General features: G+C 40.6%; 1 protein-coding gene across 1 annotated transcript in view; it reads right to left on the bottom strand.

The window, feature by feature from the left end:
• The window catches only part of GOLPH3 (golgi phosphoprotein 3), a 57,121-nt gene that overhangs the window by 15,400 nt on the left and 23,125 nt on the right, over positions 1–18,596 (bottom strand). The window contains exon 2 of the mRNA XM_038743501.1: positions 15,581–15,712. Within this exon, the coding sequence (XP_038599429.1) occupies positions 15,581–15,712 (132 nt within the window). The remainder of the gene's footprint in view (positions 1–15,580; positions 15,713–18,596) is intronic.

Below are 18,596 nucleotides of genomic sequence, written 5' to 3'. Positions count from 1 at the left end.
TTCAATTACCACGATGCATAGGATGAAAAGCCACCATAACTTTTTGTATCATCTGTTCATCCAATAATTTATAAAACAAGAAGTGGTATGCTTGAACAATTAGGATGCCCCCTTTCAAAATGTCATCTACAGCACATTTTGGCTATGTACGTTTAGATGGCAGTTTATTCCCGTTTCCCTTCTCATGAGGTTCCTGGAAAGAAGAAAACATCTTTTTTCACTGGAATAATGTTAAAATTTTTCTATCACTCAATCAATGCAGAGTGCAGTGCAGAGTGTTCTACAGTGCAAATCAGTGTACTATGGGAGAGTACAATACAGACTTAGCAGATACATTCCCCTGCTCACAACGAGCTTACAGCCTAGAGGGGGTGACAGACATTAATATAAATAATTTATAATATACCATTTAAAGATGGGTGCATAAGTGCAAATAAGTGGTCTTTGGAAAGCCAAATGACCTGACTTAGACTAGCACATTTTGGACATATCATCAGGAGGACTAATTCTCTGGAGAAGACATTAATGCTAGGAAAAGTCCAGAGAATATGTGGAAGAGGCAGACCGACAGCTAGATGGATAGAAACCATAACAACGATAACAGAAGAACCATTAGCAAGGTTAGGGATTAGTTAGGGATTATGACAGAAGATAGGACGTTCTGGAGACAATATTATCCATAGAGTCACTGTGAACCGTAAACAACTCAATGGCACTTGATAATATGCAAGAGCTGTGGGGGTTGAGGTGAATATCAAATGCCCAAAGGTCACAGAGCCAAGTGCACAGATGATGTAGAAGGGAGAGGGAGCTGGGGAAGGCCTCTTGGAGTTGTACTTTTAAAATTAAAAGAAGTCACAGAAAGAGAGACTTCAAGGTTTGCCTTTTTAAGGCAGAAGTAAATATCCTATATATTTTCTACAACCCTTACATTTTATGCAGTGGGAAGGCCACCACTTTTCCCACCACGCTTTGAAGGTGGGAAAAGTGGTGGTCTGACGTATATGGAGGGGGAGGGAGTTCCAGGCTAGGGGGAGGGCATAGGAAAGGGACTAGCAGAAAGACAAATGAGATAAGGACATAGTGGGTAAGCTGGTTCTAAAGGAGCTAAGGGGGCAACCTGGGCTAGAGTAGGAGACTGGTGAGGTTGGACTGGGCAAGCTGACAGTGCTTTAAAGCCAATAGTACTCTTCATATTGGAGCAACATGAAGGCTACTGTGACCAATAGAAAGTGGTTAGTTCTATTTATTATTGAACTGAAATATTTCTGCCTAATCCACATCACTATTTGTACTTTGTCAGTATAGTTCCAAAATTCCAAATTTGGGAAAGGTGTGTGTTTAAGGCCACAGTGGTTCATAAAAAGTTCAGGCTTTATGGAAGACCAACCTCTAACTACTCACTAACAGGTTTACATAATAAGGTGGTTAAGATTCTAGAAATATTTACATAAGACAATGCCATCTGAAACAGTACTTACTGATTCGGCACACAAGTGCCAAAGAGGATGGATGATCAGCAAAGGACGGTGTCCTCGGAAGATGAAATGTTGAAAATGGAATGTCAGCGTATTTTTTAAAATGTGATAAAGCAAAAGGGGAAAAGTCACTTTAAAAGAAAACATTGTAGCAGACTAATATATCAGTCTGCTAGGTCATTATGATGTCAGATTTTGTTCCCCTGAAATGTCCTGCAGTAAAACTGTTTTTTTCCTTCATGTATTATACAAAATGATTTATACTATTGAATCGTAAGCAGGAAAAAAGAAACATATGTAGCACATGCCATCATAGAACCAAAAAAAAAAAATTCCAAACCCAAAAACAATTCAATGCTTAGTATTTGGGGATCTAAAACTAATGGTTGGATTTGTGAGAGATAAAAGGCGGCAGTAATTCTCAGAAAAGCAGCCCAATAAGGTCAAACATTTAGTGCCCTCACAAAATTTATTGTGAAAAACACTCAGATATTTTCTTGCCCAGCTCAGAAAATAAGTCACATTACTGTCCACTTCATTTGGAATCTTTCATGCTGAAGAACACCCTTAAACAGTTTGGCTCGAAGGGTTTAGTTACATCACTGGACTCTTGATTAATCCACACTGAAAATCTGAATTTGCTATCATTCATCCTATGGAATACTAAGATTTTACTCTTTAAAACTGTTAGGGGTGCTTAATTCTACCAGGTGAGAGTGCAAACTCCCCAAAGGTTTTGTTCTTGAAGCAGGAGTGAGCCGGTTATATACCAGCTTCAACAGCAATAAAAAGGAGGAGGCGCAGCATGGCTGCCAAGGCCTGTTTTCCAGAAAGTGCGTATCTGTGCCCAATGGGGAAAATCGGCTTCACTGTATTTACGACAGATATTCAACTTTTAGAGTATATGTTGTCATTCATCTGCTTGCTAGATAGAATTCAGCTCTGAAGGTGAACTTAGTTGAAGCCCTGTGCTACTTTGGCAGTACACAAGCTTCTGACCTCTGGCAGATTTCTGAAAAGGACTTAAAGGCCCCAGCCTAAACATGCACGTTTGAGGGGGAGATAGAACACAAAAGTTTGTGGGGATTTTTTGGGGGGGATGTGAGGGGGAGAACGGGATGGGACGCAGTGCGAGAAACCCAAGACACCCCCCTAGATTGTTAACTCGTTGTGGGCAGGGAATGTGTCTGTCATACTGTTGTATTATACTCTCCCAACTACTTAATACAGTGCTCTGCACACAGTGCAGTGCTCTATAAATATAACTGAATGACTGACGAACCCCAAATGGTTATATCAATAATTTAAGATAGATGCAGTTCTGCCATAATACGCTTTTTTTTTTTTTTTTTTTACTTTGTGCTTTCGCTAGATTGCTGTTGAGGAATACGCAAACCCATCTGGACACAGAGCACTACGGCAAACTCAGTCGATACTACTAGAGTTTTTCCAAGATTGGAGAGAAACTGGGTAATTCTGCACTTGTCTTTTTCAATTGCCCATAACCTTAACTCTCGGTTCTAATCCCGGCTCTGCCACTTGCTTGCTGTGTGACCTTGGGCACGTCACTTAATTACTCTGTGCCTTTGTTTCCTCAACCGTAAAATGGGGATTCAAAACATTTTTATAGGCATTTGTGTAGCGCTTCCTATGTGTCAAGCACTGTTCTAAGCGCTGGGGTAAATATAAGGAAATCAGATTGGACTTAGCCCTTGTCCCACATAAGGCTCACAGTTTATGTCAGAGGGAAGAGGATTTAATTCCCATTTTACAGACTAGGTAACTGAGGCCCAGCAGTTAAGTACTTTACCCATGGTCACAGAGCTGATAAGTGGCAGACCTGGAATTAGAACCTAGGTCTTCTGACTTCCAGGGTCACACTCTTCCCACTTGGCCATGCTGTATCTCAACCTGTTCTTCCTCCTACATAGACTGTGAGCCCCATGTGGGGCCTGATTACCTTGTATCTAACCAAGCACTTAGAACAATGCTTGACAAACAGTAAGCATTTAAATACTACCAAAAAAACCCCCCTCATCACGCATTCAATCCACACATTCAACCTGTCATGAAATCCTGTACTTCACAACATCTCTAGAATCTGCCCTTTCCTCTCTTATCCAAACTGCTAGAATGCTGATCCAAACACTAATGCTACCCCGCCTTAACTATTACATCAGCCTTCTGGCTGACCTCCCTGTATCCCATCTCTCGCCTGTCCAGTCCATGCATCATTCGGCTTCCCAGTTCATTTTTCTGAAAAACCGCTCAGTCCATATTTCCCCACACTTCCAATGGTTATCCATCCACCTTCCCATCACACGGAAACTCCTTACTATGAGCTTTACAGTTCTCAGTTTTCTCCTTCCTATGTAACCAGGGGTAACTCCTAATACATCCCAACCTGAACATACTACTTACTCCTAGTGACAACCTACGCTCTGTACCTCCATCTCGTCTACCCCATCGCTGACCCCTTACCTATATCCTCCCTCTAGCCTGGAATTCCGTCCCGTTTCATAGCCGAGAGCCCACCACTCTCTCCACCTTCAAAACCTCATCTCCTCAAAAAGGTCGTTCCAGATTAAGCTTTCCATTTTCCCAATTCACCTTACCCTCTGTGTTGACTATGAACTTGACTGTGCAACTGCGGAATTTGGTAAACTCTTACTATGAGCCAAGCACTGTGTTAGATACAACATTATCTGGTCCCACATGGGGTTCACAGTCTAAGTAGGAGGGAGAACAAGCTGTTGAACCTCCACTTTGCAGATGAGGGAACTGAGGCACCAAAAAGTTACATGACTTTTCCAAGGTCACGGCAGACAAGTGATGGATCCAGGATTAGAACCAAGGTCCTCTTGAATCTCACGCCCACAGTATTTCCACTAGGCTTCACTGTTTCTGTTTACCCCTTAGGCGCTTATATACTCATTCCAGCCCCACATATTTATGTAAAGATTCTTAGAATCTATTTCTCCTATCCCTAATCTATTTTAATGTTGGTCTCCCCCATAGACCGTAAACTCCTTGTGGGCAAGAATCATATCTACCGCCTCTGTTGTATTGTACTTTCCCAGGCACTTAGTACAGAGCTCTGCACACAGTAAGTGTTCAATAAATACCGAGATGGATGGATTGCCCTTTGTGCCTTACAAATTATACAGGTATCACAATACAGTAACCAACACGGTGGGATTCCCAGTATGACGTAGCCACCTGGAAGCAAACAGCCCAAGAAACTGTATGGTGCATACAGAAAAAATGCTTAAAAAAAACAACAAAAAAAAAAACCCCAACCAACCCAAAGGTAAAATTACCAACCTCTCTTGTCTGGTACTTTCTCTGGAAATTTCTTCCCTCATCCCCCCAGGTAGCAAATACAAATTCCAGTTCAGAAAGTTTCATCTGGGAATTTTTCAAGAGACCATTGTCTTTTTTTGACTACTGACCACATACATACTGTGTTCTGAACAGCACAGATTCACACATTGCTATACTGCCTCTAACCCGTCAACTTCCACCAGCCCCCGGGGCTCATTAATTTGGTGAGTCCCCCATGCAGTGAGAATCATCATGTCAAGAGGTATATGATACCACTGGACAGTGACAGCAGAGAGGAAGCAAAAGGATACTGTTGTGCTGGTTCTCTCCCAAGTGCTTAGTACAGTGCTCTGCACACAGTAAGCTCTCAATAAAATATGACTGATGGATTGAAAAAGAGCAAGGTACAGAGAAGGTAGTCGGAGGCAGAAAGAGAAGCAACGTGGCTCAGTGGAAAGAGCACGGACTTTGGAGTCAGAGGTCATGGGTTCGAATCCTGGCTCTACCACTTGTCAGCTGTGTGACTTCGGGCAAGTCACTTAACTTCTCTGGGCCTCAGGTACCTCATCTGTAAAATGGGGATGAAGACTGTGAGCCCCCTGTGGGACAACCTGATCACCTTGTATACCCCCAGCACTTAGAACAGTGCCTTGCACATAGTAAGCGCTTAATAAACGCCATTATTATTATTATTAGTAGTAGTAGTAGTAGTAGTAGTATAGAGAGAGACAGGGAGACTGAAGGGGAGAGAGAAAGAAAGCAATACAGAAGGAAGGAGTGGGACCCACAGAAGAAAGTGAAAACAGTCTCCTGGAATCTCCAGGATAAGAGACTGGCCCCAGAGGGATGAAACTAGAAGCTTCACCTTGGAGATTTGTAGGCAGGGAAAGCAATCCCAACCCTAGGAGCCGGAGGGAGGCCAGAAACTGAAGAAAAGAGCAGCTCCATTTCTTACTCCCCACCTTCTAGTACAACACAGATCCCCAGCCCAAACCCATAAGCAACCTGACCAAGAAACCCCTCTGGATTCCTAGGAACAAAAGGGATACTTCTCCCACCCCTCCCAAGCTCCGGGCTGAAATAAAAGGCTCCTGTCTCTCTCAGCCCTAACAGCTTTGGAGGATCTCCTGTTTTGGGGGACCTCCTCTGGTGGCCAGGATTGGGGCTTTTAGAATAATAACAATAATAATAATAATAATAATGGCATTTATTAAGTGCTTACTATGTGTAAAGCACTTAATAAGCACTAAGCACTGGGGAGGTTACACGGTGATCAGGTTGTCCCACGGGGGGCTCACAGTCTTCATCCCCATTTTAAAGATGAGGTAACTGAGGCACAGAGAAGTGAAGTGACTCGCCCAAAGTCACACAGCTGACAACTGGCGGAGCCGATTTGAACCCATGACCTCTGACTCCAAAGCCCGGGCTCTTTCCACTTAGCCATGGTGCTTCTCTGAGCCACGCTGCTTCTCTTTAGAAGCTTCTCTTATAAGCTTCACCTTGCAGAACTCACGTCCTCCAGATGCTAAACCCCTCAAAGCCAGGCTGCTAGATGCTGTGTCCCTTCCTCAAAATAAAAAATAAGTACTCTTTGCATAGCACTCCTACGGTCTCATACTAAAAAGGCAGTTGCTCAGATGACCGGGGTAAAAGTCTTTACTTAAAATAATTCAGTGTTGGTGCTTAAAGAACGATTTGAATATTAATGTGAACATGTACTTATTTTCAAATGAGAGATCTAAGAAAACTACAAGATTACAATAAAAAAAAAAACTGGGGTCCTGGAACTAATACCTGGCAGAGCAGTAGTTTCAAATACTGGTTTTTCCAACCAAATTCACTATCAATGAAATCCATTCACATACACTTAGTTGTCTCACAAGCATGTTTTCACTATAAATTTTGTCTGAAATACTGTTAGGGGAATTGGAAAACATTTATCCGACAACACAAGTCTGTCTGGTTACAATATACAGCTCCACCGGAACAGACAATTTGTGTTCATGAGTGCAGTGCCAGTATGTGAAATTCCTTTAATGTGGGATTTTGTAAAACGAGAGCTTCAAGGTACAAGGAGAAATACGATTCATTGAATGAATGAATGAATGGTGTGTACACATTTCAGTGGATCTCAAAAATTTCCCAAAAGAGCTTTTGCTCAATTCTAAGCCAATGTGATTTCCTTATTTTGATGGCTCTTTGTAAAAATGGAATTTTCCATCTCAGTGCTGGATTATCGAGGGACTACTGCATACTTAGGGATGGAAAAAATGAAGCTATGCTTTAAAATTGAACTAATAGAATGCATATTTTTTGTCTCTACTAGAGCACTTCAATTCAGCTTGCAATCACATAGGCCAAAGTCTATTACTTTAAAAAAAACTTCTTCACAATGACATAACATTCTTACTAATTTTAAATCTGCCACCTTCAGTATTATTAGTGAATTATGAAGTGAAGAAACTAGAACTGCAGTTTTAAAATACCTAAGTAATAAAATGGAATCTTTACAAGTTGAAGAACACATTAAAGTAATGAGCTTTGACCTATGTATTTTAAAATAGAAATAAAAGGCTTCAGTAGAGAAACAATAATCCTCTTACTTTCTTATGGTACTTAAGTGCTTACTATGGTCCAGGCACTGTATTAAGCACGAGGGTGGATACAAGCTAATCATGCTGGACACAGTCCATGTCCCACATGGGGAACACAGTCTGAATCCCCATTTTACAGAAGAGGTAACTGAGGCACAGAGAAGGTAAGTGATTTACTTGCCCAAGGTCACATAGGAGACAAGTGGCAGAGCTGGGATTGGTACCAAGCCCATGCTCTATCCACTAGATCATGAGACTTCCCAGCTACACTAAATTCTATAGTAAAGTAAATTCTGAGGCCTTACATTATCACTTCAAATGCTGATCATGCCAGGTAAGCTATGAACTACTTTTACTACTACTACTAAGCCTTTGCTCAGAAAACAGTAATAAAATGTTTCCAAAAAAAGGATAAAAAAACTGGCACATTAATTAAAATGTGTGGATTCTTGTACCATTACATTTTACATGGCACATTACAATTTCTGAGATAGTGTTTTTATAAGAAAGTGGGAAAAGAGAGAATAAAAAAGGGAAGATGAGAGCACTTTTAGAAAAAAAAATCTCATGATAACCAGAATGAGCAGAGTTACATTACTGAATAATCAAATTTCTCCCTCTAACTCTCCAAACCCCAGGCAATTACTGACTTTATTACTTCAAATCAATCAGAAAAGGAGAAATAGACTTATTTCTGAAGCACAGAAGAATTATTTTGAAAAGAATCTAGAATATACTAAGACTTGTGAGTCAAGTTGGGTGGTTTTGGTCTAGACTGAATATATATTTGAGAACATAATGGGAAATTCAAAGTTACAGAAAAAGATTCCTAACCAAAAAAGTAAAACTTGGGGGTATTCTTGAAGTATTCACAGAAGCAAGAATTCCAAATATTCTGCAGAATTAATAATATGTTTCGCAGAATGTTAGCTTAACTGTCCCTATCCAAAAGTTTACGCTGTAGCAGACATGTTATATTGCCAAAATGACTGCATTAAATAGCAAAAAAGGTTGAAATAAAAGTTTTACCCATTAACAGAGGATCCATGCTTGTTAATCAGAGGGTACTTTATAAATTAAATCCAGAACCATATCAATCTTGAAAATGAAATATGAGCACACTCCTTCAACCTTGTAACTAATAAAGGATAGAGCAGAATAAAAGAGTAAAGGGAATCACGGTCATCTACTTTCACTAACCATAAAGTTATATCCAGAAAATCCCAGGAGGAGAGAGACTGTAGTGAGGGAAAGGGCAAGAATGTGTGAGGAGTGCTGAGAAAAAGTGAAAAAACACAGAAATCCAGATGGGGGTATGCCTTTTTAGGACTAGAGTAAAGGCCCCTTCATTCAGTTTAATGCTTTTTTTTAAAAAAAAAAACTCTTGGAATCATATTAAAGTAAAATAATTCTTATCTAAGTAGCTTAGCATAGTGGGCTACATGGATAATTTTACAGATATCTTCTGAAACATCTTTCATAAAGGAGGTAGCACCCATTTGAAAATATACATGCAAAATTTCATTTTGTTTCAACAATACAAATTTTAGAAAGCATTTTCAAAGCTTTTTATGGGAAAATAAATCTATGATTTGCATGAGATCGATCAACCATGTTCAGAATTACATGATTCTTAGAAGCAAATAATTTTAAAATGTCTGACTGAGGTGAAGCAGCAAAAGCTATGAAATCTGGCAGAATTTTATCAACAGAAAAGCCCTAGTAAACCGAGGTTACTATTACACTAATAAACAGATTCTAGAAGTGTGTAGCACTCCAGAATGAAAGTCCAGTGAGGGGTCACCTACCTGGAAGGGATAAATCCTGTCTTGAATCCAGTCAGCAAGCACTGAAACAATCTGGAGAACAATTATCCCATGTCTTAACCTAATGGATGCTCACAGTAGGACTGGCATTTGTGATATCACCCTTGAAGGGAACGTCCTCTCCCAGCAGGCGGGGAGTTTATAATGCTTATGGTTGGAAGGAGCTGGTAATGCCCCTGGGGGGTTGTTCTTTCCTACCAGGGCTGTCTTGGACTGTGCAGAGTAGGCTGTTCTCAAACAATCTTTCCTCTGATATCTCCTCTCTCCACTGATGTCTTTTCTCCAGACTAACAGGACTTGGAAGGGACTTTACTCCTAATAATGCAGCAAAATAACATAACTGTATTACACACTTACATAACCCCAATACCTAAATGTGTGCAAGTTCACGTGGTTAAAAAAAAAGGTCTAGAAATTTTGAGAACCAAATTAAAAGCCAGCTAAGCCACAGTTATACGGACAAAACACTCTTTTATGACAGCTCAAATCTTAACACATGTTGGGAAAGGTGGTGGTATCCTCCACTTATCCATTACACTCAGTTCTACCAGAATTCATTTCGGACAGAATACAATGAGAGAATTAAGAAACAGGTGTTCCAGCAACACACTGTCTGGATACAGCAAGAGAGTATCAGATGCAGGGTGAGTACGGGGCACCAGCTTCCTTTAGGGCACAGACTCATTTCATACAACAGTGTTTCTTCAAAAGTAAGATGAAGGTATAGACCCTCCCTGATGACTCCATCCAGTGATCAGGTATGTAACCTCAGCCCTCTAAACTTTCCCATTTCTTCTCACCACAAACTTTTCCCTTGCTTACAAGGTCCCATCTGCTCACCCAAGAAAGACACCCATTTCTCCTCTCCTCCCCAGCACCTTCCTTCCCTTGTCACCTCATTCCTTTCCTTTTCCTCCTCAATGGGCCTGCCACAGGTGTCCGAGGCAAGGTGAGGAAAAAAGCCTGGGAAGGGACAGCCCCCACCCTTCCTCTCCCATCCTGGTCCCCATGACTACGGCAGTACCGCTGGGGTTTGAAAGGCTACCGTCAGAGAAGGCCCCAGCTTTGGCCATGTGAAGAAAAATAAGGGCATGCAGTGGGAGAAAAGGGGGACTAGGAGGGCGCCCCAGGCCTCCGTCCCTACTTTATTAATTGTTTATTAATACAACCATATCAGCTCCTTTCCCGGCTATTGCCTCTTCCCTTTTCTTCTCCAAGACCTTCACAGCAGTGAACCGGAGCAGAGTGGAGGAAGTTGGCAGTGGTTTCCTCCCAGGCTTCCTGCCCTGGTCTCCTTGACTGTGACAATCCCAGAGGAGTGGAGAGCCTGTAGGGAGGGAAGGGGCCAGCTTGGCTGTATGCAACTGGCTTAATAAAGAAGAAAAAAGGGCTACATTGGAGCTATGGGTGAAAAAGGAATAAGTTTAAAGAGGAAATTTCACCCAGTCCCACCTATTAGCCCAGTGTTTGTTTTTAGAGAGGGGCAGCAAAGGTTTGAATTTGTCTCTGTTTTTCAGATCATTTTAGGTACTGCTGCACACTGCACTAGAGTATTATATTCCTTTACATACTGTATTTTTAACTTATGGGATTAAGTCAACATGACTGCTATTTACAATACAGATAAATTCATGCAGTTACAGTAATCATTCATAATAAACAGAGTAAACAATGGGCTACTTTATTCATTCATTCATTCAATCGCATTTATTGAGCGCTTACTGTGTGCACAGCACTGGACTAAGCGCTTGGGAAGTACAAGTTGGCAACATATACAGACGGTCCCTGCCCAACAACAGGCTCACGGTCTAGAAGGTGGAGACAGACAACAAAACAAAACATATTAACAAAATAAAATACATAGAATAGTAAATATGTACAAGTAAAATAGAGTAATAAATCTGTACACACATTTAGGCAAAAGAAGGGTAACTGACCTTTAATCAGGGATCGATCCCCCATTTATCACGTTGTTCCTATGAAAAATTTGGTCTTGATTTAAGACAGTTTTCAGGAACCGCCTGCCCAAGAGATGGAACCCTTATGCTCTCCCAAGGGAGCGATTAGATTAGAACCCAGGTCCTCTGAATCCCATATCCATGTTATTTCTTCCAGGCCAAACTGCTTCTAATTTATTCAATCCCCAATGCCCCCCGTCGGCATGCAAGAAAGCAGCCTTAATTCTAACAAACTGACATAACTCTGTTTCGGCAAAGAGACTTGGCAGACATGATGAATTTAAAAGTCATCTACGGCTTTTAAACTTTCTGGTGGAAATTAAGTCGGTCATTGGAGTTCTTAGTCCAAGCCTCCCTCTGCTTTACAAAGTTGTTAGATGATGAGTTTCCCATCAGAAATGACAGATGGGTCTTAGTCCTGAGAAATTACAGTACCAGGAACTTGCATGGAGGCACTCACACTCTCTCGCTCCTGTTACCCATATTTCTGCTGGTGAATAAGGTGTGAAAAGCAAGAAGGTGGGCAGTCTAACCTCCAAGGCTGCTGGTGGGATGGGAGAGGGGAGGGCCTGGTTTTAGAGGCTTTTCTTTCATGCTGAAAGCAAGGTCAATGGTTCTTTCTGCCTTCTCTTTTTCTCTACTAGTGCCTTCCCTTATCCCTGATATGCTCCCTTGAATCGTCCCCCCTCACAGCCCCACAGCACTTAGGTACATATCCATAATTTATTTATATTAATGTCTGTCTCCCCCTCTAGACGGTAATCTCGATGCGGGCAGGGAATGTGTCTGTTTACTGTTATACTCATTCATTCATTTAATCGTATTTATTAAGCGCTTACTGTGTACAGAGTACTGCACTAAGTGCTTGGAAAGTGCAACTGTACTTTCCCAAGCTTAGTACAGTACTCTGCACACAGTAAGAATTCAATAAATACAACCGACTGACTTAGTAGGGGAAACGGAAAGGAGCAGGGGAAATAAAGGAGAACCCGGGTGAGTCAGGTTTCATAACACCTCTAATATGGGTGTATCTGGTACCTTACAGTCTCAGTTATATTACTTCTTCCCATCCTCCTGTAGAAATACTGAACAGTATTTTTACCAAAGTAATAACATTAAACTTTCCCAATTAAAATTGAATTTCCATCAAAAACTACAAAATAAGTGTCTTTAAAACAATCTGAACCATGACGTTTGCTATTTCACCCTTTGTTATGCGCCAATTTGCTACATATACTTTCTTTGGAAGATCATGAACTCTTTTACTATACCAGGGGGAAATAATGTGAAAGTGATTGGACTGTGCACAGCTGAAATTCCTAGAACTGAATCAGTAGAACTTTGCCCAGAGAAAAAGGTGGTTTCATTGTGAAGATCAAAAGAAATTCATTGTTTGAATGACTCAAAAAAAAAAAGTTGGTGTGACCTATTTCACTGAATAATTTAAAAAATACGCATCTTGAAAGAATTACGCGTGGGGAGGACTCTTGTGGCAAGTAAATAAAACCTGAATTATAGTTACCATTACTGGCCAATTTTCATTTTAGCACACATTATTATGAAAATTTTAAGAGAACCATAACAGTACTATAGAGCCATGACACTTCTCATTAGCACATTTTCATAAGAATTATATTCATTTTATAAAGTTAAAAAAAACTCTGCAGTTACAGAAACATTGAACTGCATACTTTCCAATTGGTAATTATCTATCATCATCAAGGAAAATTAGCATGGCTAATTACAAGGATGGCATCATCCACAGGCTAATGATTTAAATGGACTGTTTTGAGAAGCCAGCCCTCAAGTAAGAAGTAAGGCTGGGGAGGGATGGGATGACACAGCTTGGGGAGAGAGCCTGAAGTAGTAGTAGTAGTAGTAGTAGTAGTAGTAGTTGGGGAGAGAGCCTGGAGTAGTAGTAGTAGTTGGACCATTTGGCAAAGACTAACCACAGCTTTCCACTTTAACACTTCTAAACCACCTAGGCATGGGTATTCACTCCTTGGTACCTGAGCCCCGCGTAGCACTTTCAAATATATCTTTAAACTCTGTTACTTCCCCCTAATTTATTTTAGTTCTCTATCACCCTAGTCAGCAAACTCTTGGAGGGCAGCAACCGTGTTTACTAACTCTACTGCGTCTCTCAACCGCTAGTAAAGTGCTCTACACAGAGTATGTGCACAGTAAGTACCACTGACTGGTATGTATATATGTTTGTGCATATTTATTACTCTATTTATTTATTTATTTTACTTGTACATATCTATCCTATTTATTTTATTTTGTTAGTATGTTTGGTTTTGTTCTCTGTCTCCCCCTTTTAGACTGTGAGCCCACTGTTGGGTAGGGACTGTCTCTATATGTTGCCAATTTGTACTTCCCAAGCGCTTAGTACAGTGCTCTGCACATAGTAAGCGCTCAATAAATACGATTGATGATGATGATGATGACTGACTGAGTTAACTACATCATGCTCATCAAACCTGTACAGTCTCCTCTGCCAAATATGCACAATTGGGGAATTAAGAAACGTTTTTCTGTTACTGTGGGACTGCTTAGGATAGGCTTGCCTCATGATCAAAGAAACCACTTGTGGTGGCACGGGAATGGGTGGGTGTTACAGCGCTAGGTGTTCTCAGATTGAGGTCTCGCAAAAACAGAGCCCTTGCATTAAAGGAGAACTGGGTGTGTTCTGAATGATATGAGTAACTTTTGTTTAATTTCTGCCCCAAAAGATTTTGTGGCTTTCAGTAGGGTAACATTTATAAAAATCACAGCCTATTAAAAATACCCTAGTCCAAAAACATTGTCATATGTGTTAGGCATCTTTCTTACTTTCGAGGGCATTTCTGAACTTTTCACAGAAACAAAAGACATCATCTACCAACTTTTAAGGACAGTTTGCCTACTTGAATGCTAACCAGTCTGAAAACTGATTTATTAGTCTAAAAGGCTTAAGAGCCAAATGCCTATCGGAAGTTCCATTTCTTAGCAAGCCTGTAATCTAGAAGCAATGTACTCTTAAAAGCTAAGAATCAGGACAATTGGTACATAAAAAAAAAACCATAAGGCTTTGGTCAAGATGAAAGTATGCGAATTCTTTCAAATAATGATTTATAAAGACCTTCATTACCATTAATCCTCAAAAATCTCCCGTGGTTGCCTATCAACCTCTGTTATCAAGCAAAAACTCCTCACTATTGGCTTCAAAGCTCTTCAGCACCCTGTCCCCTCCTACCTCACCTCCCTTCTCTCCTTCTACAGCCCAGCCAGCACACTCCGCTCCTCCGGTGCTAACCTTCTCACTGTGCCTCGTTCTCGCCTGTCCCGCCATCGACCCTTGGCCCACATCCTACCTCTGGCCTGGAATTCCCTTCCTCCACACATCCACCAAACTAGCACACTTCCCCCCTTCAGAGCTCTTGTGAGAGCTCACCTCCTCCAGGAGGTCTTCCCAGGCTGAGCCCCCCTTTTCCTCTGCTCCTCCTCCCCTCCCCGTCGTCCCTACTCCCTCCCTCTGCTCTACCTCCCTCCCCGCCCCACGTCACGTGTGTATATATGTACATATTTATTATTCTATTTCATTAATGATACGTGTATATATCTATAATTCTGTTTATTTGTGTTGATGCTATTAATGCCCTCTTGTTTTGATGTCTGTCGCCCCCCTTCTAGACTGTGAGCCCATTGATGGGTAGGGATTGTCTCTATTTGCTGCTGAATTGTACTTTCCAAGCGCTTAGTAGAGTGCTCTGCACACAGTAAGTGCTCAATAAATATGACTGAATGAATGAATTTATAGTTTGGTATCTCCATGAACTCCTTCCCCATTCATATATGACTAACCACAATTCTCCAAACCTTCAAAGCCTTACTAGAATCACACCTCCTCCAAGAGGCCTTCCCCAACTAAACCCTTTTTCCCTACTTGCTCTTCCTTCTGCATCGCCTATGCACTTGGATCTGTACCCTTTACGCACTTGTTATTCACCCAACCCTCAGTCCCATAAGTCCTTATGTACATATCCTAATTTAGTTTCATGTGCTAGACTGTAAGCCCCTTGTGGACAGGGAATTAATATACCACCTCTGCTGTACTCTACCAAGAGCTTAGTACAGTGCTCCTCACAAAGTAAGTGTTCAATACATACCACTGATTGATTGATTTTAAAACTCTCCAAAATCTAGGTGATGTTAAAAAAAAGTAACATTATTATGTACCAGGTCTGGGAAAGACCTAGGAAACCTAAAGATAAATTCAAACACAATATACCGTGAGTATATACCATTCAGTTTTAAGAGACAAATGAGGGGGAAAACTCACCTTCCTTTTATTTCAGAAAGTTTTTTGTCAAGTTTCACCCTCTACATTAAAAAATTATTTTTTTACTACCTCTCACCTTTCTTGTTAAAAGACTTTTGCGTCTCATTCCACAAGCCTCCAGTTGCAGACGCCGTCTCAAAGCCAACTCAATTAGCATACAGCCACGTAATCCAGAGGATATGCAGTCATTCCAAAATGATGTGTAACCCTGTCAAAATATGAAAAGCAACAACAAAAGATATTCAATTCACCCCAAACTCAATCAATATCGCTCTCTTACATGTGCCACTTTCAGTAAGACTATGCTATACTTTTCTTTTCAAATCCTCCACATTCATGCAAATTTTTGTTTTGAATTGACAAAAAAAAATCAGAATATATGCTAAAGCTAATATTTTCCTCTGGATTTTAATTCCCTTTTGCTCTGCCAATTCCTCTTCCTTAAAGAGAAGTAAAAAAGTAACTGCTCAAAAACTTGAGTGCCTCCATGTAAGAGTACTATATTAAAAATGTTCTTTTAATACCCAAAGTGACACAAATGCATCTGCTTCAGTAATGTGATTAATGTAAAAATTCTACTGCAAAAACTATCATTCTCTCCAAGTATCCATTTTGTATATCTGAAAAAGACCCACAGACTGCTTTTACCATTCCTGTTAAATAATCACTTTACTATTTTTTATAGATGAGTAATCAAATGAAAGTGCATCACACATGGGTTAAGAAACAGCAATTTGAAATGAAATCCACCTTCCAAAAGGAAACTGTTACTTGAGTTGCCTTACCACAGTTGGAAAAGTTGTAAAGAGAGGGTTAGAGCAGCTTTCCTCTGAAAAGATTGTTTATCAAAACCCTAGAACACCAAGAGGAAAAAGCACCCACTGTCACTTGAAGGCGTAAACTCAAAACAAACAAAAAGCAAACTTTTTTGCCACTTGCTGTGGGAAAGAAGAATCCATTACCACAAGAATTTGGGGAAGCTGAAATACTGGGAGATTTAAGAAACTTTTGGATGAATTCATGAAGGGGAGGTCTAAATGCAAGAGGGAAAGAAGCATGGCTTCTTAGGAGGCCTTCCCAGACTGAGCCCTCTCCTTCCTCTCCATCCCTCCTGCCTTATCTCCTTCCCTTCCCCACAGCACCTGTATATATGTTTTTACATATTTAATACTCTATTTATTTATTTTACTTGTACATATTCTATTTATTTTATTTTGTTAATATGTTTTGTTTTGTTCTCTGTCTCCCCCATCTAGACTGTGAGCCCACTGTTGGGTAGGGACCGTCTCTATATGTTGCCAACTTGTACTTCCCAAGCGCTTAGTACAGTGCTCTTAACACAGTAAGCGCTCAATAAATATGACTGAATGAATGAATAAATGAATGAATGGCTTAGTGGAAAGAGCACAGGTCTGGGAGTTAGAATCTGGACTCTAAGCCCAGCTCCACCACCTGCCTGTTGAGAGATCTTGGGCAAGTTAATTAACTTCTCTCTGCCTCAGTTTCCTCATCTGAATAGGGATTAAATACCTGTTCTCCTTCCTGGAGACTATGAAGCCCATGTGGGACAAAGTCCACATATATTATCTTGGGACTATGCCAGTGCTTAGTACAGCATAACAAAATACCACTATTATTATTATTATTATTAAATGGATTACTAGAATTAGGGATAGTAGATGTTAAACCCTTAAACACTACGATGATGAATGGCAAGGAGGGTAATTATCACACAATTCCTCCAAGCATCCTTTTGCCATTGCTGAAGACAGGACTACGGAGTTGGAGGGAACATTGGTGTTAAGGCGGTGTCTCTAAGAAATAGGGGAGGTTGAAGTTGCAGTCAATAAGTTTCAAGATTCTAGAAAAATATAAAATACTACTACACTGGGAAATAGCCATGTATAGGGTTATCTTGGCAAAGGAAACTACTGTATTTGAGTCTTTGTAATTGTCATGAAAGTCAGTGTTCTAAAGAGTTATCTTTCAAACGGCACTGAAATTACAAGGTAAAACAATATCCTAATTGTTGTGGGAAGTTTGAGGTATAAAATGGCTAATTAACCCTCATTACTTACAATAATACTTATCCTACGTTTGAACCCCTCTCTCACCAAGTAAACGTATTCAAAAGTAAACTTTGGTAAGGGTAAAGCTTGATTTACCCCTCTCTCACCAAGGAAACATATTCAAAAGTAAACTTTGGTAAGGGCAAACCTTGATTTTCCTGTCTCAGAGAAAAACTGCAATGCTGTTTGAACCCTTCTAGGCTCCAAGATTGGTGGAGAGAAGGAGGGTAGTCCCTGAAGATCAAGGCACCCCTGTTCCTCTCCACCCACTAAGCAGGGAGAATCTATCAGTCAATGGTATTTGGGCTTCTACGGCGTGCTGAGTGCTTGGGAGAGTACATTATAACAGAGTTGCCAGACATGTCCTCTGTCCACAAGGAGCTTACAGTCTAGGGGAGGTGAACTGCCTTTTACAAAAGGGAAAGGTAGGTGGAAGCTGCAATCAATCAATCAATCAATCAATCGTATTTATTGAGCGCTTACTATGTGCAGAGCACTGTACTAAGCGCTTGGGAAGTACAAATTGGCATCACATAGAGACAGTCCCTACCCAACAGTGGGCTCACAGTCTAAAAATGCAATCATTCAATCGCATTTATTGAGCACTTATTGTGTGCAAAGCACTGTACTAATCATGATGCTCTGAACTTCCCAGGCCCCTATGACTCCATGATTTGCCCAGCACCTGAAATGGTCCCCCTCTACTCTACCTATCATCACCAAAAAGACTTCCCACCCCCTTGAAGAAAAGGTAAGAAGGAAAGGCAGTAACTACTTTCCCAACAGTTACATTGTAGGTGAAATTTAAGGGTTTGCTTCATATACCAGACTACTCAAAACTATTAAATAATATAGTAATCCTAGTCTAGTCTAATAGTCAGGGCAAGTAATACTTTCCTCAAAGAAGCACTCCAAATGAGCTTTTCAATACTGTATATCATTTATCAGTTTAGATTTATTATCAGGAGAATCAATAATGGCTGAAAAGCATTAGAAAAATTGTATACTCTGTTATTTTGTTTT

The sequence above is a fragment of the Tachyglossus aculeatus genome, chromosome 3 (assembly GCF_015852505.1).
Source record: "Tachyglossus aculeatus isolate mTacAcu1 chromosome 3, mTacAcu1.pri, whole genome shotgun sequence".
Classification (NCBI taxonomy): domain Eukaryota; kingdom Metazoa; phylum Chordata; class Mammalia; order Monotremata; family Tachyglossidae; genus Tachyglossus; species Tachyglossus aculeatus.
Note: the sequence above shows the minus strand (reverse complement) of the source record. Positions and strands in the feature narration are given on the sequence as shown.